The sequence below is a fragment of the Copadichromis virginalis genome, linkage group LG12 (assembly GCF_057382275.1).
Source record: "Copadichromis virginalis isolate Kocher_CV1m ecotype Utaka linkage group LG12, C_Virginalis_male_GT1.1, whole genome shotgun sequence".
In the NCBI taxonomy this organism is placed as follows: Eukaryota; Metazoa; Chordata; class Actinopteri; order Cichliformes; family Cichlidae; genus Copadichromis; species Copadichromis virginalis.
In genome coordinates, this window is record NC_140629.1 from 14,617,118 (window position 1) to 14,644,185 (window position 27,068).

At 41.2% G+C, this 27,068-nt stretch overlaps 2 protein-coding genes across 8 annotated transcripts in view; both read right to left on the reverse strand.

Annotated features, from left to right (window-relative positions):
• lmx1bb (LIM homeobox transcription factor 1, beta b) overlaps positions 1-4,982 on the reverse strand; it is a 51,207-nt gene extending 46,225 nt beyond the window's left edge. Inside the window, exons 1-3 of one of the 4 annotated variants that reach the window (XM_085474851.1) lie at positions 4,806-4,982; positions 1,706-1,769; positions 162-970 (exon numbers count right to left, since the gene is read on the reverse strand). The gene's annotated coding sequence lies outside the window, so the exon portion shown is untranslated. Of the gene's footprint in view, positions 1-161; positions 971-1,705; positions 1,850-2,011; positions 2,584-4,805 lie in introns of those variants that run through there. The other 3 variants (XM_085474853.1, XM_085474850.1, XM_085474852.1) reach the window with 3 other exon arrangements.
• Positions 4,983-11,938: 6,956 nt separating this feature from the next.
• LOC146696646 (multivesicular body subunit 12B-like) overlaps positions 11,939-27,068 on the reverse strand; it is a 53,508-nt gene continuing 38,378 nt past the window's right edge. For all 4 annotated transcript variants that reach the window (XM_085474859.1, XM_085474858.1, XM_085474855.1 and 1 more), the window contains exons 8-10: positions 16,811-16,869; positions 16,336-16,395; positions 11,939-12,771 (exon numbers count right to left, since the gene is read on the reverse strand). In XM_085474859.1, coding sequence (XP_085330985.1) covers positions 12,730-12,771; positions 16,336-16,395; positions 16,811-16,869 — 161 coding nt within the window. In that variant the 3' untranslated portion in view covers positions 11,939-12,729. The remainder of the gene's footprint in view (positions 12,772-16,335; positions 16,396-16,810; positions 16,870-27,068) is intronic.

The window sequence follows — 27,068 nt, forward strand, 5'->3', positions numbered from 1 at the left end:
GGAAAATAAACTAAACTGTGAGGAGGAAAAACTCGACTTTGTGCTCGCAATGGCTAAAAGGTAAAGGCAGTTAAAAGCTGGCTATGTAAATCCCTGATGTGTCAGAGAAGCGTGCAGGAAGACAAAGCTAATAAGAAACTGTGGAAACTCTGAACAGTCACCTGTTATGATAAGAGGACCGAGGAAGCTTTATCTTCTCGCCCCTAAGCCGACGGGAGAAGTCTGGAAAAATGTCTTCACGGGATTACAGTCTCGCCAAGGAAAAAAGCGCAGAAGTAAAAGTTGAGAACAAATCCAAAGATAGTATAGTATGTGTGTGTGTGTGTGTGTGTGCGTGTGTGTATGAGTGTGTGTGTGTAGGATGTCCCGGCAGTAACTCTTTGGAAGTAACAGAGACGGTTGGTTGGTTGTGCCCCTGTCGCTGCAAAAGTCTGAGATCGAGATTGAAGCGAGTAGATCCTCCCACTCCTGCATGCATGGCTACACTTTTTTTTTCAGTCCTCCATTCACTGCTATTGGGATGCTATTGGAGCAGAGTACAGTGAGCTCCACACAGTCCAATAACAACACACAGACAGGCAACCTAAAGCAGACAGCCCAAAGTGATATTTTACTGAGGCCTGACCTGCCATCATAGCAATAATAACAACAACAACAACAACAACAACAATAATACAGATAATAACACAATTGAAGTATTATTACATTGTGTGGTGGATTAAATAATGCGCCTTTTTGATGCCATAAAATGCCCTCCGTGGACTCAGTGGACATTTGTTATATACTGTGAAAAAAAATGCATATGAATTTAGGCAGTGTGTGTATGTGTGTGCTTGTGTTTCCACGCTCTTTTGTGTATTGTCTCCAGTGGAAGCTGCTGTTGCCTTTCAGCTGATGCACCTGGCGATCAGTGGCGATAACAGCGGGCTGTCCGGCACGGAGGTCGCCTCTGCCAACCACAGCTATTCATCTTAAGGAAGGTCAGAGAGGAAAAATAATAAATAAATAAATAATAACTGACACGATCTTCCTGACAATAAATACAACCTTCTTATTTAAGAACTGATCTTTATTTTACTTTTATTATTATTAATATTATTATTTAATGTGAGGATCCCACAGCAAAACAAAACAAACCCCCATATTACAAATACTTGAAATTATCAGTTAAAAAAAAATCCACGTGCTTTTTAAGGTACATTAATAAAAACCCATGAATTCAGATTTCACAAATAGAAAAAAAATCAGACATTATCAGAAAAAAAATCCAAGGTGCGATCAAGATGTTTAAAAATCTGCGGAGGGGTACCCTAATGCACTGAGGCCTGCCTGAAATTACAGGGCTGCTAATGAGATCGTCCACTGTGTCCCGTGACACGCTGCGTGGCACAATGTAATATACTTCTATAGCTACACACCCCGGGTAGGCAAAAAAAAGAGTGGACACATGGAGAAGGCCGGGGAACAGTAAATATTATATTATAGTAAATATTATATTTATATTATACTGGGGTGAGCTATAGCTTTTTGTGGACTTTATTTAAAGTGTCATAACGGTTCCACGTAATAATAATAATAACAATATATTTTTAAGTAAACTGTGCAAATAAACAGGTATTTGTTTTTACATAATTTAATGCAATATTTCCTCTCAGGAAAAAAAAATCATATGTCAGTATATCACATCTCCACAGCCAGTGTTTACCTTCAGTCCAAAGGCCTGCTGTGTGTTGTTTCTTACAGCCTTTGTGAAGCATCAAGGCGATGACCTGTAGCCCAGTTTGGTGAAACAGAGAAGAGATTGTTGGCGTTGCCCTCTGCTGTTCAACAAGAGAACAGCTGCCGATCACTAAAACACAGGCGCAGAGAGGAGATTTCACCAACAGTGGCAGTTTTAGATGGATTTAACCATCGCAGAAATGTTTACAGCACACCGAAATCTAATATAAATATTTAAATTCGTTGCATTTCTCATCGGAGGACTCGTGTTCTTGCTAAAATGAGGACATACCTGCCACTCATGAAGTCATCCACCCCCGGTTTGCTTGGTTTCCTTCCAGCGCTTCTATCAACATGGGGTCAATTACCTCCGCCCACTATATTGGATTATCTTACCACTAAGCAGCATTAGGAGCGGAGGACTACCAATACAATATAATCAATACATTTAAAGAAAAGGAAAGGAAGAAAAGCATGTGATACCTCTCCTCCCTCCATTCATTTAGCAGTTATCGGCCAGGTCACTCGCGTGAATGAGGACATCAAACATTCATTCAATAAATCAATCCGCCGACTTTCAGCCTGCGGTGTTTTAATGAGGCACTACATGACAAGCCCTCCCTCGCCTTCCAGGGCGGAAAAAAACGTTGCAGCAGGTGTGCAGAACAGAAAGCAATGGTCCCTAAAGTTAGGCAATTTACTTTAAGCTAAGCAGAACTGTTACGTCCATCGGAAAGGTAAGAGATCATTATAATGCGCCCTCAGAGAGGCTAACGTTCCTGCAGGAGTTCGCTGTAATTCTGGTTTCAGGCTTCACTTAATAATTCTGAAAGTAAAAACATTAAAATAAATAAATAATAATTTTAATAATAATTTTCATTTCAATTGGGGAAGTAGCAAAAACGTGATTCCACACTGGAATTATCGCGGAAGGAAAGTTTTTTTTCTTCTTTGAAGCAAAATAAAACTGCGGTTTTTGCGCAAACTTTTGCCTTCTTTAAAGTCAAACTTTTCAATTTCATTAAGGCAGAATTTAAAATATATATATAAGGAAAGTGCATAAGGAAGAAAGGAAATAAATACAGCCCACTCGCAGGAGTAAAATTAATGTATCATAATTAATCAGTGTAGGCCGATTTAAAAAAAGAGAAGAGAAAGCCTACTGCAGGAAAGGGAACGAAATAATTACGATAATTTCATTAAATTAAAACACCGTTTTAAATTTAATAAAACTGAAATATGGGCACAAAAAATACGGACAATCGTTCTGCTTTAATTACATTTACACTGCGGTGTGTTTTTGGGAGGCGCTCACAATTCATTCAGTTTCCAGCTCAGAGGATAACTCCAGCAGTGCCCGGCCTGCTCTGCTTAAACCCGGAGGCTACAATCAATGCAGCGACGCAAAGTCTCACCTTTAAAACGTAAAACTATAATCCATATCACCCCGCATGTGTGGGCCGGTAATACTGCGCTGCACCTCATCTAATCCCCCCTTTTCTTTACCATTATAGGCTCATTTATACTAAAACGCTCATATTATTAATTATTCCTAAAACAAAGCTCGCCGATAAGATTTTTTTTTCTTTAGAAAAATAAATAAAACACCTCAGCGAAATTGGGACGAGCATTTCACATCCTCAGAGGTAGCAAACCAAAGCCATAATGGCTCCCTAAATTGCAGGGCTTGAAGACTTTGATAGTTAACTCACTTTGATCTTTTAATGAGTCTAAGCTCTCCACGATGCCCCCTTTTTTTTAAACTCGAATGAAAAAAAAAACGCTCACACACACACTTCCTTTATTTTTTTTGTTGTTGCTGCCGATCTGCACTTCAACACCTACAAAACCTTCACATTGAGCAGCAGCGGGCAGTTTCTGAGCCTAGAGAGATTCAGCGAACTTGGGGAAGAAACGTGTCATATTCTTCTTTTGTCTTTTTGGCCATTACTGTGGCTGTGACAGAGTTTCAGAGGGAGATCACTTTAAAAAAATTGTTGTTTTTTCTCCCCATCAAGTCAACGGACAGGCTGAGCCTCGTGGATCAACAGGGAGGATTATTATAAAGGTTTGAGCGTCAATTTCCGATCAATCAGCGGTAAATTAATTTGGGATACTGAATGTTTTCTGCACTTCTTCGTTGGTTTCACGGGCTAAAAAAATTCATGCAGCTATAATGTGATTTCAGACAGTGAACAGTCAGTGAACCACTGCAACAACAGTGAGACAGCCCAGGGCCCCATCGGCCTGTGAGAGCCGGGATATAGGACTACTAAATTTACCTCGCTTTTAAATATTTATTTAGTTATTTATTTGTATTTTACATGCCATTATTTTAAATACTATTCTTCAAATCGTTGGTGTAGTTACATAAATGTTACCATGCAGGATAACAAAGGAGTCATTTGAACTGTCTTTCTACCCACTCTGTCACATTTTCCCGCTTTTTACTCCACATTGAACCACACGGCCTTTCTTATTTTATTGAGGCAGCCCCGCCATCACCACCACCCCCAAAAAATGATAGCCCAGTGCAGGATAATCCCAGCTCCCCGAGGATTAAGCCAAAGTATAATACAGCACTGTCAACTCATGGCTAGATTTGTTTATGTTATGATTTATTGAATTCTGCTTTTTTTCTCTTCCTCCTCCACTGACAAATTTATTGAGTTCCTGACAAATGGCCTGACAGGCCCGCGTGGCAGCAAGCTGACATACAACTTTTTTTTCTTTCTTTCTTAAAAAAAACCCCCAAAAAAACAAAAAACTACGGTAGAAATCTGTTTACCTGCGTTTAGGCTACATTTGCTATGACGCAGTGAGCAAATTAAAGCTGTAATCGAATTAAGCTAATATGTAAAAACTATAGTCCCACTTTCTAGCCACACGCGTATACCTGTAGCACTTCTAATGATATACTGGATGTAATTTTTATGAACAGTAATTCAAAGTTGAGATTATTACTATCTGTATTTGTCTACATTTCCTAAAATAGGAAGCAAATCTTGTGAAAAGTACGCTGCTAGCCAAAAAGCGTCGTTTAAGAACGTTTTAATAAGTCACCGTCATTTTTAAGGCGCACTTACACGCAGCGCTGTCGGTTTTCGTGACGGACCGGCTCATCTGATGACAGTGATCCACGATCGAGTCAGATTTATGCACCTGGTCTCCTGACTCAGTCCGGACACATATTAATTCACAGCTATAAGGCGACGCTGGAGAGAGAGCCACAATACACACTATCCCAATGACAACAGCACCCCCTGCTGGACAAAACTAACAAGTACAACAGTGGCTGCTCATCCACGGCAACGTTTTATCGTCTCTTAAAGGTACATTAACACGAGAACGCAAAAGAACAGGTTAATACACATTATTTATTTATGTACTGTAAATACACTACAGTAATAAAAGATAATGTGATGTAATGTTTTCTGTAAAACCAAGTGAGCACAGCGTTTTAATTTTGCTTTAACTAATTTTGTTATTACTGTGTCTGGCTTTCAGTGAAGTATATACATATAGTTTTTATTTATTTATTTATTTATTTAACTTTATGTTTGTCCTACAAGAACTCTCACCCGTATACTCTATTCTATTTATGTATTTATTTACTTATTATGGGCGTCCAAAATGTTTAAAAAGTCCTTGCTTTAATTCTTACAAAGAAATTTAAATGTATAGTTCAATGTCCGTACTTCTAATAATAAAATTACAATGTCTTATATTATTATTTCTGCATTTCTTTTGTTTCTATCAATTTATATATATATATATATATATATATATATATATATATATATATATATATATATATGTGTGTGTGTGTGTGTGTGTGTGTGTGTATATATATATATATATTATATAACATCATCATTTTAAAAACAAATCTAAAATATATTATTCAGTTCAGTCTGAATAAAAAACATGTAACTTATAACTATAACTATATAACTATAACAGCAAAGAAAGCCAGCTGTTTTTTTTGTTTGTTTTAACAATAAATATAATTTTTTAAACTATTTTACTACTTATATATTATAAATAAGTACTGAAAGCATGTTTCTTATTGTATTATTACCATATTATTGTATTATTTGTGTTTTATGCATTACTTTTCAAATTTTGCCTCATCCTACATATTGTTTTGATAGTTTTTGTTTGTATTATTCAATCACAGTTCACGAGACACAACAAAAAGCATGCACACCTTCTGTGTACTTTTGCAGAAGTCAAGGACCTCTCACTTGCGAGTTAATGTCGCACCGAGCATTTAATTACCAAAGCAAAAATGGCAATCTTCTCTAAAGATTAAGAGTATAATAGGAGCATATAACTATATGTAATTAATTCATGAATTTACATAAAGTTATTGAATTATTTCCATTAAAATTTCTGTGATCATCTTTTTCTTTTCTAAATATAATTAATATATATTTTTTTAAACTTATTGTAATTTGGCTGCATTGATGCCAAAGTAAAGAAGAAAATAAACGTTTCCTTTCAACATCAATATAATTACTATCACTTGCACATCATAGATTCATAGTTTTTCTTCTTTTCTTTTACAAAAATGCAAATTGAATAAGGCCTCTTCTGCACTGGGTTATGCAAAATAATAAAAAACAAATATCAAAATGTTTCATGAAAGCCTAATGATTACTTTTCATTTTCGAACGGATTACCTCCAAAACATTTTAAAAGGCTGGTCAAAGTTGGACCACAGATGGCAACAGATGAACATTATGAAGCCCAGCAATAACAACATCTTTCTATTCTGTGATGTGGGGATCTCCCTCTTCCCTTTCTGTTTAACTTCACACACAGGCGATGGCCAAAAAGTCTTCATGTGAGCCTAAGCTGTTGAGACACATGAGGAACAACTTACTGCATGGCAATTTCAAACTAAATTAAACCATGGTCTCCAAATGTCTCCATCTGACGCACACACACACACACACACACACACATGTATTTGTGACTTTCTCTGTTGATGAGTTCCTAAAGAATCTTAAGCCTTCGTCCAACGAGGGCCATTAAATTTCCCATGCAGAGGTGCAGAGTGTGTGCAGTACCAGAACAAAACAATGAGAACACTTTAAAAAAACACTTTAAAAGTTTGGCTTTAAAACATAAGCAACAGATGTTATATTGTCGTGGTGGAGCAGGATGCATGGTATTTGTTGTCACGTGGTTGTTTTCATCTTTATTGCAGAAGCGTCTCAGCCCAAGCAAGAACTGCAGCTCCTTTCATCGTGTTATTCAGTGGAATTGTCTTCGTAAAAATGTTTGGGCATGACTTTAGAATGTGTGCCATTAACAGCAACCATAGCACTTCATGTGGAATATTAAAAAAGTCTGTGTCTGTTAAATAAACTGCAGACTTTGTGGCTAAACTAGGCTAAGATACTGTCTCATGATATAGACCTACATATGAATGGCTCCTTTTTAAATGGCAACAGTTTGAGAACTCCATCCATGTTTTGCTGCATGAGCAACAATAGATACAAAGAAATGATACCTAAAATGTGAAAAACAGCAATGGCAACAAAATATGCAGAAAATCTTCCAGGCGAGGCCAGCAGCCATAAAAAACTCCCTACAATCACACATCTGTATATGTGTGATTATTTCCCTGTCACAATCAAACATGGTGGATGTGTTCGCTGTGCGCGCGTGTGTGCACGTGCACATGTATGATTGCGGGTGTGTCATTAATAGGCTGCACTTCAGAGAAAAAGGTAGAAATCCGCCAGATGTTTTGCAGCTGGGTGGATCTGGTAGTGAAGATCTAGACAGCATCTGTCACGGGCGAACATTTCTAATCTGTCTTGAACATTAGGCAGAGAGCACTAAAAACCCATCACTGCCTGCTTGTGCGGCTCAGTTCACAACGTGTTCACCCGAGACTCTGAAGAGAAAGTTGAAACTAGATGAGAGCCAAACATATATTTATCAAGGCGAGTGGTAAAGGAGAAATTTTAACTACTACTTTTCCTGTATGGGTTATTATAAACTCCTGTGTGTGTGTGTGTGTGTGTGTGTGTGTGTGTGTGTGTGTGTATTTGGCTGAAAAATTTTCAAAAAGCAAAACAGAGGCAAAATGAAGTTATTAGGGCAGAGTGCCTGAGGCTAAAGACCGGGGCTTTGAACTAGAGATCCAGCAGAGCTTAGTGAGGTCAAGATCTGTCAAACAGCAAGCACAACTAATTTCACCGTGCTCTTCTGGGAAGAGGATTTGGTCCAATAACCCCAGTTGTGCATTGTAAAAGCCATATATAAGCTTTTTCTTTTTAATATTTAAGTACAGTGCACTTTGCCATTTGCAGTTTAACTTCATCCAGCCAATAAGGCTAAGACCTGTTACAGATAGATGCAGCCCTTTGTATTTTCGCTGAACTTTCTAGAAACACAACACGGATGCTTTTAGCTGACATACTTGGTGTTTGGAACTGTGGGAATCACTCCAAGCTGACCTTGATGCTCTCTAGATATTTCCATTCCTGGGTTCATGTGCCTAGTTACCAGTTGGTCAACCTCGTGCCCTGTGAACTGACCCTGTCCTCCCTGCGAGGTTTGAAAGGAAAAGAAACCCAATCCTCCAGGGAGCGCTCCGACTAACAAGAAAACTGCTGGCCCGAATCTCTCAGAAGTGCTGTGTTTTCCCACTGGACCACTTTCAGCTTAATAAACATCTTAACTAGCCAGAGGTCCCGCGGGAGCTGCTGGGAAATCCTCTGGGCAGCCACAGAGCTCAGGAGCTGGCCTTTTATTGCATCCAGGTGGCTGTTAAAAAATGCTGGCTGGCCATAAATGTCCAATAAAATGCAAGTGGCACCTTCGAGGGTGGACAGGGTCAGTGCACCTGTCTGTGGATGAAAACTCCATCCACTTTGCCTTGTCCAATCAGTTAGATGTCGCATGTTGTGCCATCACAGCACCGGTGGTTTACTGAGTGAGAGTACTGGGCCCGCAGGGTAGAGGGGTGGGGGGGACGCAGGCCCAGAGGTTTAACATTCCTTGTCGGAAAGGCAAACAGACGACCACAAAGAGATGCAAGCAACTGCAAGACGACTCAAAAGTGCTGCAAAGAGTGACCAAAAAATGCAGCAAACAGATACAAAACCAAGTGCAAAACAGATGCAAAAAGATAGATAATGATCATAATCCCTTGCAATGTCTTCAGTCTCAAAATGACTACAAATGAGACCCAGTCAAAGCCAGTCAGGGTGCCTCGCCTCCATGCAGGATGAAGAGGCTGTACCGTGTTGGCCACGTGGCAAAAAACAGCACAAGTATGTTAAAATGAAGTGTTTCTTCTGCCACGAAGAATTAAAACCATCATACTGCCACAATAATGCACAACGAACTGGTCAATTAGAGGAAAGCTCATTGAAATAGGGCCAGAGAACCGCCCGTTTATGTCTACTTGACACGAACAGTGGCAGCAGCCTCCCTTCATCTGTCCAGTCTGGTCCTTGTCCAAAGGGAGACTTAATTGTCCCGGGGAGGTTTTGGAAAGCTCTGGACGGTGTATTGAGCCTTTGATCTGACTTGAAAAGAGCTAATTGATTTCTGTGTTACAGGCAGCGTTAGAGGAAAGGGAGGGGGGAGAGAAAAAAAGATGCTTTCTGGTCATTTCACAACATGTGCCGAAATAACTGAGAGAAAAAAAAAGAGAGAGAAAAGAGGCTGGGAGGGGGTGAAGAGAGAGATCACCTCACACCCGACTACACCCCTGCTCAATTACAATAATTTGACTCACATGGGCTGGCCGACCACGGCAGAGGGAGCGGCGAGGAGAGCTGCTCTGGGAGATCACTCACCTTGCCTCTAGCTGAGGTACGGAAAGACAGATTTGATGTGCGGCTTCCCTCTGAGTGCAGCTCGGGGGCTTGTTAAGATGGCGGCACAGAGAAGACCACACGTCTAACCTCTTGCTTTCAGTCTCAGTGGGGCACTCTAAAACCTGATGATGTCACCATGGAACAAAGAAACAAGAGGCTGACAGAGGTAAGCAGTAAAAAAGTACAACCCGAGCATCTTTATTTCTTAGATTACACTTATTCATTAATTTTCCTACATGCTTTTGCTGCCCATGAAGGAAAAGCAGAGGTTTTGGCTTTTGAATAAACTCTGCGCTCCCTGTTTGTTTTTAATCATGGAAGTATGAGGTCAGCAAAGATAATGCTGGAGCTCTGCATCTTCTGGTAATGTGATTCGATGCATCACCTGCTTAAGATAGTCCACTTTGGGTCCATCTTGGTTCTGAGTGTGCTTTGACAGGCCTCCTGCCTTTACTGCTTCACCTCACTCAGTCTCTGGTCACCACAGCTCAGGGGGAAACAGAGCTGTCAGAGGCAGAGTGGCAGTCTAAGCCTGTCTTAACACAGCACCTCAAACCACCTCATAAATACAGGCTTCCTTTTCCAATTTCCAAGCGGCCCATCCAGCTCTGTCTACATGCTTGCTCACTGCTCCATGTCATGCACCGGGGTGTGAGTTTAAAAATGACCATGGGACATCTGGTCGACTCACAGAGGGTGGGGCTTTGATGTGCTGCTCTGCAGCTCAGTTCAACTTTAGCTGAGCCAAATCCTCCAGGCAGCGCAAAGCTATTGACTGAGAAGCCTTAAGTAGGTCTGGTAGGTCAGAGATAACTAAGGAGTTCAGGTGCCTTGAAACAGATTTGTCACGTGTGAAAAGCTTAGAGACAGCAGCTCCTAACTACTGCACCTTCATCTAAAAACCAGTGCGGTCCAAAGGCAGGTTGTTTCATCATTTCTCATATCACGAAGCCGAGCAAAAGGAGGAGTGAAAACATGTGAGGCTGTTTTTTGATGGACAGCACTCTCGAGGCTGGTCTTTGCACTGCCTTTGCCCATCTGGAGCTTTCAGCTACAAGACTTCTTTTACCATGAAAGCAGAACTAGTGATAGGCTTCATCTAAACGTGCACATCTGGCCTCCACGAGTAACATCTCACTCTGCCTGCTGTCCATCTCCAGAAACAAAACCTTGTAACACTGAGAAAAACAGAGAAAGTGCAGTTTCTGCAAATTAGGAGCTGCATGTTTCAAAGCTGGCAGTATTCAAAAGTTCTGTAATTCCCAGCACTTCTAATGAAAATCCTATGATGAAAAGGAGATTTGCTGGGGACTTTTTCCAGTCAAACTTGGCGCTTTGGTGAATATATATATGTATGTATTCAGCTCTGGGCCACAATGGAGTCCGAGGCGCTCTGCTGGACAAACTATGTGATGACAGCATTTCTAAATTAGCCATAGTATTTTTTTCCTCAGCATGATGTTTTCTAGATTAAAGCTTTTAGACTTGCACATATTTGAAACTGGTTCCAGTTTTAATGACCGGTTGTTATAAACCCGTTAAAATAGCTCTACAGATGTCCTGGTCGAATAGCAGAAGGGTATGAATGAGACTGACTCTTAAACTACAGTACCCACGGTCATTCTAATCAATAAGTTTGCTTACAAGTCTTCTATAATAATGCTCCATGGCACAGAAATAAGATATTTGCTATCTGTCATTTTTTAAATTACTAATTAAAAAATAATATTATCACCAAATTTAGTTAAAACAAAAAAATATATTAAAAAAAAACATGGCAGGGGATTAATTATTATAAGCACTATTAATATCAAATTAATCAAATACTTCATTGTTTACATACATTAATGATCACCTTTGCTTGTACAGTGTAAGTGTGAATCTGAAAACATACGGTGAACTGTATATGTGCACTTTACACGCAGCGGGGGACGGGGCTGTCACCGTGCTTACATAAGTGTCACCTCTTCACGAAGAAAGCGGTCCTCTGTGCAGAGGAATCCTCTGAAAAGAGCAGTCAAAGCAAACGCTCACACGGAGACATCACCTGTTGTGTGCTATGCTGGACACCTGCAAATATCAGAAGTCTTCAGTAATTCTGAATGCAAAAGTTCACAATGCAGTATGATTAGCACTATAAGACTCTAATTACCAACAGCGACATTTATCTATTCACGACTTTCTGATACTAATTACCCCTGCACAAATGTGAGAATGGATTCTTTTGCAATTTAATTAGTTGCAAATTACACATGAAGAAAAAGGAGGCAAGTTATGTCTCAGTACTCAAGTGTAAATTCTGCTTCTAAATTTGACCTCTATGTGGCAGCAGGGTGTTGTTTAGTTTATTTTAAAAAAAGATAAACAAATAATTTCATGTAGGTTTGTTTTTAATGTTTTGAATATTAAGAAAAAAATGTGCAAATAAATATTACAATATTTGAAAATCAGCTTTATAAAACCCTCGAATTGATTTTCCTAACCAGTTTCCTGTAGCAAACTGCAGCTGGGTGAATATATATGGCATCTGAAACTGTTCTCGGTGACTCAGTGGAGGAGTCACTGCTGACGTGGGTGGGCGCCTGGGGTAAGCGCTTCCGTGTCCCAAGGCTCTGCTCATTCTTGCAGCGTGCTGCTCATGATAAACCTCTTGACGGAAAGATGCTTCTGCTGGGAAATGAACGTTAGACCGGCCTTTTCGTGTGTGATGAAGCTGCCTCTCTGTTCCACTCCGACTGCTACTTACTGTCAGCATGTACCCGTTACCCTGATGAGCAATATGTGAGTCACAGCTAACATACTTTCATGAATGAATCTATTCAGGAATACTAACTAGAAAAGATGAACTTTGAACGTGATGGGTGAAATAAGACAAAATGCAAATTTAGAAAAGTAACCGTCATGAAAAATAAATTATTTTGTCAAATTTAATTGTGCACATTTGTAGCAACTATTTAAAATATTTAAAGTATTGAATTATTTAAATACAATCCATCATCCCAGTATCTCCATAAGGACTATTTTTTTACCCTTTTTTAAATTACACAATTCAAAATTGTGGTGTAATTTGATAGTTCATGATTGTTCTGAATAATCCCCTTTGTCCGTCTGTACTCTCTCAGTCGCTGCGACTCTGTCAGCTGAGACGAGGCTCGGTGACAAGTTACAGAACAATGCTTCGCTCTGTGCTGAAGTTGTACTGAAACTGCAAAGAGAAGAAGAAGACAAAGAGGTACACACACTGTTAACAGAATAAAAACATCACCAACAATTACATCAAGCAGCAAATCCACCAAAAATCAAATGTTACAGTCAAACATTTTCATAACTATAAACTAAAAAACAAACTGATTAAACATTAAAGAATAATTTGCTACTTTCCCCAAAGACTGAGAAACTAAACAGAACCACTGCCCCCTTGTGGCTTGGCATGGACAAGGCTAGAAATAAAGTGAGAGCCTGAAACACTGTTGACTTCTGTGGCGTTAACGACAGGAAATGCTTCATTTTTTTGTTTTGTTTCAAAGATTTTATGCATGTTTATTATTTAAATTCGTTTTTCCAAAAAGATCAAAATCCAACTGAGTAGAATTAAAATTTTAGTGCCACAAACCTGTGATGTCATGTTTAAAAAAACAACACTGAACGTCAAAGACTGTTTTTGGCCTTGATATGGAAACACTACAGACTGACATTAATGAATACCTCTGCGAAAGCGTGGTTTATAAATTTAAACGTTTTCATTCAGTCAGTTTTCGGAGCCCCTCAATCTCTGGCTTCGATTAACCATCATAAAAAAATGACTGCAGAGCTCCTGGGGGTGATGTGCATATGTTAAATTTGTGGTGGCTGTGGTGTGTGATCTGAAAAAAAAAAAGCCAAAAACAATAACACTGTTGGCCCTAAATTATTAAACGACATCTCTGAAATACTGAAGTTTTCATGATTTTGTTTGTGAGCGCTTTCTGGAAACTTTTGCACCAAAAGCTGTGCCCACTCCACCAAGTTAGACAGCTGTTATTACTGCAACGCAGCACTAGGTGATGCTGTATGATCACTCAAATAAGTTTCTCCAACTGACTCCACAGAGCCACAATGGCTGAAATCGGCTTCTCCGGATTCAAAGCACCACCTTTCCTCATTTTCATCTACTTGAGGGGGGAATCTGCAACTTACCCAAAAGCTGTCACATATCACAAGCCCGTTATTTGCGAAAAGAAATTCTACCTCCCCCCACTTCACCGCCACCAACACCACACAAAAATTCAGTCTCTAACATATGGCACAGTAAATAAATATTCCTGCGTGTACGTGTGTGAGTGTGGATGATGGATGGGGGAATGGGGTGTTATCAGGGAGAGCATGTATCAATGTCTGCCAGTTTTACACACAGGCTGACAGGACAGTGACACACTAGAACATGGGCGGCAGTCACCCAGACGAGCCGGGCTTCATTTCCTGTCCCTGCTCCACTGCCAAAAATATGTGACATGTTGTCTTCATTAATTCCACCTCTATTTGGAGCTCTCCCTCTCACATACCCCCTGTACACTACTGTCCTGCCATACATTCACATGGAAACGCACAGTCACGCAAACATAAGCAGGAAGAGAAGCACACACACACACACACACACACACACCCAACTCCCCACAAGCACTGAAAACTAATCATACATAGGTGCTAATGAAAATCTTGTCATGTGTGGATACACACTTCTTTTCCACCCTAACGTACTCCCTCTGAAAATCATTAGCCAGCCGCCAACAACATTTTTCAGCAGAGCAAACTACATAAAGACGTCACTTTAAATCGCTTACTAATTAACACTTAAAAAGACACAAATTAGATATGCGTGGCTAAAAGCAATTATAATATCCGCAAGTTTTGCGAGTCATTTGGGAAATGAAAAGAATGCCTAATTGCTGGAACCAACATCATCTGAGACATGGCTTAAGTGATGCCTGTTAGGAAATGGTCTTATCTACAACTGTGGCTGTGATTACAACAGTTTTCCTCAATTACATGTGCATATGTAGAATTCTGGAAAGCGCATCTCTTCCATGAATCTATAATTTTAAAGGGATTTTAAAAGGAGGCAATTAGGTTCTGTGCAGAAAGCGCCTCCAGTTTCTGAATAAGGGAGGAAAAAAAGAGAAGGAGCCCTACAGTGAGGCACGGACAGTGACCTCTTCTGGACAAGAGAAGAAGAAATCTACTTCCAGCTGAGGGACAATTAGATCCAAAACAGCTGCCTTTTTTTGTCTTGTTTTGTTTTATACAACCACGAATAAAGTTCTGCTTCTTTAGCAGCCTGGAGAAAAGAAAGACAAGACAAGAAAAGAAAAGAAAACACGGTGGATATTAAATTAATAATGTAGCACAGACCCGGAAAAAAAAAGGAGAAAATTTACAGACAGGATGTTTTCCAGCGTGTTTGCGAGAATATCACAGACTACGTTTCCACCCCCCACCCCCTCCCTTGTCCTGCAGATATCATTGTGGGGTAATAATAAGAGGAGAGAAGTAAAAATAACACAATGGTGAGGGATGTTTCCACTTGGAAACTAATTATCAAGCTAAGCTGTGACTTCATCCTCATCAGCCTGGCCCCACCATTAATCTTGTGCTGTCGTCCACTTCACTAAATCTTGTGTGTTACACTATCTCACATTTACTTCATCAGCTCCAGCGCGGCTGTAATTAATGATTTCTCATGCCCTTCCCTTCTCTTCCCCAGCTCAGCTCACCATGTGTCCTCCTGCTAATCACACTCTCGGAGAAGAAAGGAAGGAGGAGGAGGAGAGGAGGAAGGATGAGAAGAGGGGAGAGGAAGAAGGGGGGGGGAAAAAAGAACATATAGGATGAGCAGTCAGGCTGTCTCCAACCGGGACACACACACACTCACTCACATACACATATATGTACATGCCATTAATACCTGTGCTGACAATGAGCTTCATTCAGATGACCATATGACAAGATGGCGACTCTGTGTGATTTGGATAGTATATGACAGAAGACAGAGGCAGAGTGCAGAACAGACACCCGGTTTGATGAGGGAGTGTTTGCTCTGTAACACATCTCAAACCCAACAGCACCTGTTCTTTTACAGTGGTCTGTCACTTCCTGGCAGTTCTGATACCGAGATACCGTGCTAATGAGAGAGAAGGGGGGTTGTCACTCTCTTTAAAGCACACGCACACACACCTACACACATTCGCACGCGCACGCTCGCTCACACAAAGACATAGCGGCTCTCTTTCTCTTTGCCATCACAAACACATGAGCTCCAAAGAAGGAGCTGCTGCACACAGCTGATCTGCTTCATACGAATGCCTGTAGGCTACAGTGTTTCATCAGAAATGTGGAGGGCTTTGTGGCGCTTTCTACTCACTCGGCGTGATCTCTTAACTTTTTATCTATTTATTTTTAACTGCAAAGCTGATTGGAAACTTAAAAAGTTTATGTGACCGGAAAAAGGCTCCTTAAGATGTACGGCGCTGCTTGCAAGATTCTCGATTGAGCTGTGTGAGAGGTGGGGGGGAGAGTAGAATTGGGGGAATATAAGTCAAGTGTTTTGGAACAGGATACGAAGCTTTTAAGAAAGAATGGCTGCCTAGCTTGGCCGTGCTTTTATTCAATTGGGGCTTAGTGGAGCCAACAGGGCCTCGCTGTCTCAGACACTTAATTACAACCCCAAGACCGTTTGCTTTGCATTCTGGGCCAGCGGCGTCAGCGGCAGCCGAGCATTGCAGCCTCTACTCACTTCCTCCTCGATGTCTGCCAGGGATTTGATCGTAATGCCCATTAAATTGACTTGCTGCATCTGAAATCAAAAGCAGGGGAGAGGAGGAGGGAGAAGGAGAAGGGGGAAGAAAAAAAAAAACACACACAAGAAACATGGCGGTTAGGCTCATGGCTAAGTAAGCATGCTTAAAATCTTTAATCCTCTCCCTCTCTGTGTCAATACAAACGGGGCTATAGTGACAACCACCGCCAGCCAGCCAAATGGACTGCATTGAGCCAGCTCTGCCTGACTGCACGCATTCATCACTCAGTCTGGAGGAAAGGAAAAGGAAAGAATAGGGAGAAAAAAAGGCGAAGAAAGGAAGAAAAGGACAGAACTAGTGCTCACCTGAAGAGAGTTTGTAGGAAAAATCATCGGCACCTTCATAAGAAATCATTTTGCAGTTTGTCACTAGAGCCACGAAACCTTTTGATTTATTTATTTATTTTTTTACCTCTTTGGGGATTTTTTGCGAAAACTTCTCCGAGATCACAAAGGGCACATCATCCAAAGCTGCAAAAAAACAAAAAACAAAGTTGAAGTCTGACTTTTATACATAAACATAATACTCCCCACTCTTGATCCCAAGAATCTCCACGAGACTAAACGTGGGATTATAAAAACAGCAAAGCTATCAACATCCCCAGCCACCCTGACACCTCCCTTCCTTCCGTCTACGGAGAGAAGATGAAAGGCTTTTTTTTTTTAATTCTCCGCTGTATTTGAGCACCTCCACTCTCTCTCCTCCAACCCAGCCCTTTCCTAGCCCTCTTCCAGTTTAATTACTCTTGATTATTCCCGATTCCGTCTTGTCTGAGAGATGTTCACCTCCGAAACAAAGACACACTCACACTAGGCACAGAAAAGCGGAAAGAAGAGAGACAAAACATTCACCAGATATCAAATTTGCATGAAAATAAGCCGCACTGTTCAGCTGGCAAAAAAAGTGGATTGAAATGAGGACTTGCCAAGAGCGTGGTGGTATAATTAGCATTTGACCAAACAAACGAGCTTCAACAGAGCTATAATTAAGCAGGCCTGTAATTAAGTGTATGCCCTTTATCATAATGATCGTGGTTAAAATGGTGTGATGGCTGCCAGTTGATTATTAATGGTGTAACCCCGTCCTGCATGCATCCTGCACTGGAATCAAGGTGTCACGACTGTCAGGCTAGAGAGCAGCCCTTTGTTTATAAAATACATTAGGGCCCAAATTAACACAGGGTGACAAGAGACACAAAGCCTCTCGTTTCCAGACTGAAGGGAAAACTGCAGCTGCTCGGCTTCATTAGAAAACTCCCAAATCTGGAGGCACAAAACTTGCTGCAGTCGACTTCAACGCGAGCCCCAAATATCAAGAGGCCGAGCTTCCAACTGGTGTTCTTTCACCCGCAGTCCATCAGGCGCTGGCACAGGAAACGGAACTCATAAACGTAAGCCAGAGCTGTTCATGAGTCATAGTTTTGGGGGTGGAAAGGATGGGGGGGCTGAAACTCCTTTTGGCCTTTTCCTGTTCACACAGCAATATCTGAAAATTATGAAATTCTAAAATATCCCTCACTTTGACACTTATGCGAGTTGCTTTCCCTTTCTTTTTTTTTCTAGGTTATTACACAGATCCACGGTTTGGCACTTTCCGCACAAGTGCAGGAAAGCTCGCTCACTTCCTCGGATTCCAATCATCTCCCGTAGTAAAAAGTGCAGCAGTAGCAAGACTCTGCGACCGTGATAGCCGTTTTGTACTTAAACACAGCGGCGTTTTCCCCTGTGCTGCTGTTCTCCATGAGCCCCTGTTTCCCCTGCCTATCCCAGCCCAGAGCGCTCCTGCTGATTCAAACTCTCTCTCTCGGGTAAATAAAGGTAAAAAAGTTCTGTGTACATAATTGCAAAAATAACAGACTAATTTGGAATTGTTACACTAATTAGCACTCAATTAACAAATTAACAAAGCTAGCACTTCTGTGGTACAGTTAACACAGGATTCCCGAAGGAGACACAAACACAGTCTTAAGGCGTCACAAGCCTTTGTTGAAAAAAGTCATGTGAGTCAATATATGATATAAATTTGAGCTGATTGACACTAGATGAAGAGTTCATGCATTATCAAAATGATTGCATTTCAGGAAAGTCGGTGGATCACCAAAGTTATTACTCCTCTGTGCACCACCATTCAATTTTCTGGTAACAAATCCAATATTTAGAATAGTTCAGACTGGTTCAAAATCAAGAGACATTACTATCAAGCAAGCGATGTCACAAGTAGGTTTTATAGGTGCTAGGAGTAAAAACACATTGAGCCCGATCTCATCTCCCTGCAGCGGTTTTGAATGCGTTGCTATTTGAAGCAGAGGGCAACTAGGTAGGCATGATGGCTTGTTCAAGCTCGGGACTACAAGTGAATAAACATGCACTCTGTTGCTGGGAGTACCAACGCCAGGCACAAGTAGGCAGGGAGAATACATCTGAATCAATAGCCAGCAATGGGAAGCAGAGATTGTAGCTGCTGATGGATCTGCGTGGCACAGACAGATGAATGGACAGTGCTGAAGGCCAGAGAGTTTCTTTATTGCTCAAGGATTACATTTAAAACCAGATCCCACTTTGTATTCCTCCCCCATCTATACCAGAGAGGCTATCTTACATCCAGACAAATGGAAAAGCACGGGTGGTGACTTGGTGGTAAGGAATGGATGCTGTACTGAGGAGAAATCTGAAGGTGCAAAGGGCAAAAATAATGTAAATCCAATCTTCTGAGCAGGAATCCCAGTATGAAGCATGTTCTAGCTGCTTAAATGGCCCCGCTACACTCCATTAACTCATGAGTGCATTGCAGTGCGGGGAACTGGGCAGTTATTTGGCATTTGGAGCCTGTCAGTATATTCAGCACAAAAACATCTGGAAGGAATTTTGGCATAGCGTCTAAGATGATGATGGTGATGATGATGATGATGATGGTGGCAGTGAACACAGAGGTGGTGTTAAGTAAGGAGGACCCTGCGGATTGAGTGATTGTAGTGTAAAGAACGAAGTCAGCACAGGCCCCGTGTGGATCATCGCCTTATTAATGGCTCCGTCAGGTGCGATGAGCAATGGCTGCATTGTCATCTCCAGCCCCTGGGCACAGATGAATGGCTGTTTCAGGGCGGGAAGGGCTCCCTCGTACGCTGGGCTGAGCACTAATCCCTCACTCTTCCATTGTTGGATGCACTGTCACCCAGGATTTCAGCAGTGCCATACATTGCATTTCCAGGGCTCTAACAAACATGGCCGCGTGTAACGCAAGTGGCGGCATACCCACAGACACACACACACGAACACATAAACCACACCGAGTTGTGCTCCGACACTGACTGATGGAAAAATATGCGTGGGTGATCGAGCATGCCCCATATTACCTGAACCACAACTGGAGAGTCGCACTTTAGGAATGTTGATGAACTTTTATTTTACACTTCACTAATTCAGCAGAATTGCATTGATCTCTGTCTAGTATGATTACTTGGGTGAATCTGTCTCGCAGCTGAATTGGAGAGGGGGTGGGGGTGGGGGCGGGGAGGCGGAATCAGGGCAATTATGCGAAAAGTGCAAATGAACGTCTTTTACAAGTTTTTACTCGTGATCGAGCTGCCATCTATTGTTTTGTGTCACAAAATAATCTGAACATAGAAATAATAATTTTTAAAAAAAGTTAAAGCTTTATCTGGTGGCTGCTGCATTTCATATGCCAAACAATTGGATGCTGCTTTTTTCTCTGTGTGTAGCCAGAGCTAGACATGGCACTGCCTCCCCTGTCGGTGCGACTCTCAATTTGAGTTGGATTCTTTATGCAGACCATGGAAATGCTATTCTAGCTGCTGCAGACCCTGCTCTCTGTCACCTCTGCAGATAATGGTGAGTAGATGAACAGAGAGCTGGAGGAGGACCCCCTATGCCCACTCACAGCCCTTAGCCTGAGTCTGACATGAGAAATAGTGCCCAGGCCTGACAGCATCTCGGAGACATATTGTAGTTTATTTTGTCGCCCGGGCATGCCATCTGTGCCATTCCAATAGAGGGTGTGTGTTCAGGCTGCTGCAAGAGAGAGGGCGCGAGGCTCTGGGTCCCTCAGTAGCTCTGCAGCCACGGCAGGTCATTAGTCAAATTGCCTAATGAGAGAGAATACAAATGGCCCCCTACCCTGACAGGAGGAATTTTGGAGGTGTCAGAGCTCCTGACCCGTGCTATGAGAACAGATGATAGCGAGTTGCTATTTTCAGATTCTTTTAATGACTATGGCTCTATGAAACCCATTCTTTTTCTTTTATCTTTTTTTCTCCTCCTACTTTTTCAACCCCTCTAGACAGATGAGTGAAAAAAAACTTTGCAATAGCGGAAATGTAACTTTTTAAATTATTAAAATGTTTACCGGGGAGTCGATTAACATTCTAAAAAAGAGAGTAAAACGCTGATATTAAAATAGATCCCGCGCTGAAGTGATGTTGAGGGTTTCTGATAATCTATTTTTATTTTCTTTCTGCCGGCTGTGTGCAGTTTGTTTCCGCAGCGGTCTCACGGCAGCAGTGTGTGCGAGCTTCTCTCGCAATTCTCCCGACAGTCAGTCAGTTAGTTTATACTGAAATATTAATTTCATTTCGTCCTAACGCTTAAAAAACGTAAACAAGCTTAAAAGGTTTCTGAAGCACTAAGAGTTCGCCGCATAAGATCCAGTGGATGAATGCATTTATAGTTGCATGCTACAGGCTGGGGCTGCTACAGAGTTCAGGAATCGTGGAAGGAAAGCGTCGAGTGAGTGGAGAGAAACTGCACCATTTTTTAAAACTCACTCTTTGCCCACTTGACTGCTTATTTTGATCTTTAATCCATTAAATTAAGTAAAACAGTTACTTTCCTAACATATAAGATAAGATAAGATAACTCTTTATTGTCATTGCACAGTCATACATAGTACAGTAGTACAATGAAATTGGAAAACTGTCCTACGTCGGCACTACATATAACACAACACGACACGATATGACACATCACAACGCAACAAACAACACAACACAGTATATTAACTTAGTATAAAAAAGAATAATAATAATAAGTGTATGAGAAGAATAAATGTATAAATGCAGTGTATAAATAGAATGAGATATGAAATTGGCTTTATAGTCAAACTGTAAGCAGAGCTGCAGCTGAGATTTTCGTGACAAGTACCAAAAAGTAATGAGACAGACTGGCAAAACTAGCAACAGACTCAAATGGAGTCTGAATAAACTGCTTTATTGTTGAATTCACCAGTGTTAAAATTTTGCTCTTTGTTACCAGAGGGGTGCAAAACAACATGCTTATGTAGAATGACCCACTTATTTTTCCATCTGTGACAAGCAGTCCTTGAAATCTGGTTGTGGGTAGGGAGCCAGCCGACAGCCTCAGTCGGGCGCTGGTCCATCAGTCTTCCAGAAAGTGGGCAGAGCCAGCAACACTTACGGTGCCTTGGCCACGAACACCGCTGCATAACGCAGAGCGCTCTGAGGGGGTGCGTACATGTGTGATAACTTCTCAAGACCGAGCCTGTATATGTAGCACAGGCTATTTAGCGTGAAGCACCGAGGCTGTTCGGTCACTTGGTTTAAAACCTGTTTTAGTCATTCTTCTAAAGCACTTAATGCTAGAGAAGTACAGAGAGAACCCTCCTTGCTGGCTGGGCTGAACTCTCATGAAATTAAATGGACAATCAGATTTTAATCAGCAGCACAGTGTGTTTTAAGACACTGCCATGGCATTGGCATTGATCCCTAGCTGTGGCTGCTGGTAAATGTGCAGCAGAATGTGTGTATAAATGGGGTACGCCTCTCTGGACAAGTGTAAAAGCTGGCAGAGGGCTGACAGTAAATTGCATGTGCCGGATGGGACACAGCAGAAGGCACAATTATACAAATCCCCTCTTAATTAGCGGTTCTGTGGGCAAACTAACCCGTAATGATGCGAGGGATGTGGTGAGCCCCAGAAATCCTAACAAGAAACACTCACCAGCACTGGAGACTTGGTCATATGGCCCCAGCTCCCCTGAAGTATCGACTGACGCGTGATCTGTTTTGATCAGTGCAGCTGCAGGAGATGATTCCCATGTAGCCCTGCTCCTCCACAACCCCTAGCCCTTGCTGAGCTACTTGCCCTCTGGACTGTGGGTAAAGCAGCAGGCCCTATGTGGTTGTGGGTGGTATTATTAAGTTCTCCATGCTCACAGTACCAAGCAATGTAAAGTGGCATCTCACACAGTGAGTAATGAACTGTGCCAGAGCGGAAGCAGGAGGGATGACAGCCAAAGAGGCCTCCTTGGCAGCCACTAACCTGGGCATCCACCAATTTATCATCCCCTAGAACCAATCCACCAATGCTGCACTGCCATTTGTCATTAATTATGCTAATAAGGACACCATTACTCTCCTGATGAAACAGGAGACTGTTATTAGTATAATGCATTTACAGTCTGATACATATTCACTTGCTTATTACTTTTACAGTGTGAGGATGAGTGGACTTTGAAAAGAGATATTTTGCAGCACCTAAATAAAAGTGCTGTTACGTTTGAGCCTGGAACTTCTCTGTACACGCTAATGGACTATTGCAAAATGATAAGCCAGCCATTTCATAATAATGCAATATTCCCTGCGCCTCAACAAAAAAATGGCCCCATCTATGCAAGCACATGGATGTGTTTGAACCTTTTCACAGCAGACTTTCATGGTTTTAAGCAAACCAGTGTGAGCAGAGTCATTTAATATAGCTTCTGGGAACCCCAGATGCCCTTTTCCAAAACGACTTCATTCCCAGAATCTCATTGTGCTTTCTAAATCACACCACAGTATGTATTAGAAGATCATTAATTACAAACTTAACAAGTCAGCAGAGCCATTAAAAGATCTTTAAGGCATATTTGACCATAAATCTCCTTAAACTATATTTAATGACTGGATTTTTGTGAAATATTTTTTATCAAGTTCTAATTAGATGTGTGATAACAAACCCTGCTGTACATGGGGCAAATGAGGGAGCCGTGACAGGCCCATCCATTGAGCCTGTCCACGTCTGGACACTGAAACTAATGGAGCACTGCTTCTATCTCAGGGATGGATAGAAAGCAATGAGGGATGAGACTCCAGAGTCCAGTCTGGCCTGCAAATGCAAAGCCATTTAAAGTCTCTTATTTGACTGTAATAAAGGTCCAAAAAATGCCCGAGGGCCTCAAGGCTGGAGTCAAAAATTCCATTAGGATTTATACAGGATTGATCCTCAAATACTTAATGGCACCGTCGCACCAGGATCAATCATGTTTTGCTACTAAACCTGGATCGTCTAATTGAATAAAAGTGACTGAATGGCGTGAAAGCCTTTAATCCAGATGTGCTTTTTGACACTGACTCGTACTCCACAACGTCTGACTATATCTACAACTGGAAATACTTGTTGTGCCTGTCATTTGTTTAAAAATAGAAACTGACACTTTCTGGAATAATGCAAAAAATGTGAAAACAACAAGATCTACATAACAAACCATCCAAACTTTATTCTAAATAGGAAGCAACGCTTGAGATGTGAAGAGAAAGCAACCTTTTTCGCATTTCAAGAGACTTGGATTAAATTTTCTTTTTTAACACAAAACACATTATTTCTTGCTTTTATATTTTAGCACAGGATTTGCACCGTAGTATTTTGTGCCAGTGCTTCGCTTCACTCGTGCAGTATCCACCCAAGACATGCTGCCATGTCAATATGGAAAACGTACATATAGGTTAATATGAGCACAGAAGCACTAAACTATATGCCATTCATTTATTATGAGGTAATCAGGTGCTTCTTTGTATCAAGACTTGCTAGCAGTAGTTTGAGAATGTCTGTACAGGCATTAGATGTAAATACTACAGTTCTCCCTGTGAACTTTCCCTCTCTCTCTCTGTATGTTTCGCCTTTTGCTGACCAGGGGAATTAAGAAGCAAAACGTGGGTTTTAAGAGCGTTCCTTTCATGTCTTGATGCAAGCTTTGGCATTACTTCAGACATCAAGATCGGTTTCATAGAAATCCCATTCCATCTAAAGTAAAAGCTCGGCAGTAAATCTGCCCATACCTCCCCCATAACACTTCCATAAATGATTCATTCAGCTCAGTTTAGCTGATGCAAAACAGAATGTTAGTGAATTGTGGATGGAGCCCGAGCTGCAAGTGGAGGACAAACCCAGCTGCTTAGCAATTTCATCAATCTTTGGAGAGAGAAAGGAGAAAGAAGCGAACGCTGTACACTAATAATAACTTTTGTGTCACTATCCAGAGGTCGTGTTTTTTAATCCCTCAGCCTAAAGAATTGTGTTATTCTAAAATATAACCCCAGCGGTGCAGAAGCAGTTGAGATCCATCATGGTTTGAGATAAGAGCCGGCTGATCTCCTCCCTCTGCACAGCCTCGCCCAGAACTACACAGGGAGATAAGATGGAACTTTTGTTTGAAACCTGATGAGAACCCTCTTAATGAAAGTGCTGCGCCAAAAATAATCTTTTTTCTCCATGTTAGTCAATCAAGAAATAGTGTAGTTGGTAGGGGGGGAAAAAGGAGAAAGAAAGTAATTTTGCATAATCAGTGAGCACCATCTGGAACAATTAACCAAATTCCACAGAACTCAGAGGATCAGTCATATTGGCTTATTAAAGATCCAGAATTATACAAGTAATAAATCCATGGAAAAACGAAGCGTACCCCTGCCTGTCACGACTATTTTAACTTCAAATACAGTGGAATACTTGATAAGGCTGAAAAGAGGAGATTAATATATGCAAATTATGTCGAGCATTTAAAAGCCCCCCAACAACTGTCTCGTTTTTTTTTTCCTCTTCTTTTTTTTCTGTCTCTTATTACAGGGCTTTATGTTTTATTCATACACCAACTCACCTGTCATTTCATAAGCTATAATATTATGAGGGTATTATTAAACAGCATAAAGTGGAGCTTTAATTGGAAAGCTCCATTGCATTTTCCAATTATTTGCAGCAAATTAAAAGCAGATGCACATAGTTTAATAAGAATTCTAATATTGTTTCCTGAAAATCAAAAATCACTGTCATCCTGCCAAGATATTTTGCAAACCCAAGTTAATTTTCAGCTCCCTATTTTTTCTCTCCCTCATCCTCCTCTGAAGGATGAACCTTCTCGTGTATGTTAATTGAAGTTCCCCTAATGGATAGGGAAATAATTGCTCTCCATATTATGTTAGATCAGGGCCAATGTCAGTATTTATTTTTGATTAATGCTATAGATATGTAAATGTATTACTTTTTATTACATTTACCGTTTTATCAGATGGATGCCTGCTGAATGCTATATATTGTCCAGCAGGTAATAAAGACAGACTGCGATGCAACGTGGTTTTATTTTAGAGTTTGGGGCTGCTTTTTTGTGTTTTTTTCAAAACATTTACATTTATTTATTTATTTTATCAGACATATGCTTTTTAGACAGATAGCTCAAATGTATGTATAATTACTTTTAAAAATATCCTGATTTTCTGCCAAGGTATGAATAAAAGACCTAATTGGCAAAGGGACTTGGCATGGATCAAAGCAACGGCGGTGGAAGAAAAGCAAACGGTTCGAGCTGCAATGAAAACTTGATAACTTTTCAAATGAGCTCCAACTGTCAAGCGAAAGAGGGCTGCAAAATAAATGTGAATTCGTTTTTAATATTCTGGTAATAAATGTCAAAGCTTCTGCACATCACATCTGTACATGATGTGACTGCAGATGACAGATTTCCCAGACATGTTACCTCTCCTCCCCTCAACTCGCCTTTTTTTGTGTGTGTGCGCGCGCGTGTGTGTGTGTTGGGGTTTTTGTTTTGTTGGGAAGTGACGGAGGGTTTAATCAAGAAAGCAGGCAATTCATCAATCCTAAAGAAGGCGCCTGTACAACCCTGACAGAGCGCACATGGTTTTAGACCAACTCGAACCTGGCCAGCTGTCAGCCCACACACACGCAGGCGCGCATGCACCAGCGCACAAACACACACCGGGGCTACCGACATGCTAACAATTAACACAAATAGGCTGTCGGCTACGACCTCACACTTGGTCCGCGGGCCATCATACTGTTAATGAAGGGAAGGCGCGTCCTCTCACACTCGCAGTGTGATGCTGCGAGGCTGACGGGTACGCAGTCTCAAGTAATAAAGCGAGAAGCGTGTCAGGCTAACTCCATTATCAATTTTTCTTAAAAATCTCGCCAGCTCATAAAGAGGAGAAGGAAGGGGAGCGTGCACCTGCAAAGGACAGTTTTCTGGAGATAAATGGTGACTGCTGCCAGCGCCGTGTACAGTATGTGCAGGTTCCTTCGCTGTCACTCAAAACCCCGTCCCAGCGGAGGAATCCCACACCAAATGCCACAAACTGTTCAGCTGTGTGGTAACGTCTGCTCCTTCAGGGCCTTACTTGTCCTGACCATCTAAGAAAATGACTGTCATACACGCACAATGATGTATTAATCAGTAATTTTGTCAATGATACGCTCTTTGTCTCTTCTGTATTTCTTTTCCTTTTTTTTTTGTTTGTTTGAACATCACTGGATTTAAATTCAGGGTCCTTAAAAGATAAATACTTTTTTTTTAAAAAACTGAAATAAAATCAGCATCCTGAACTGCACATATCCACATGTCACATCATGTTTTTATATATTTAATAAGATGG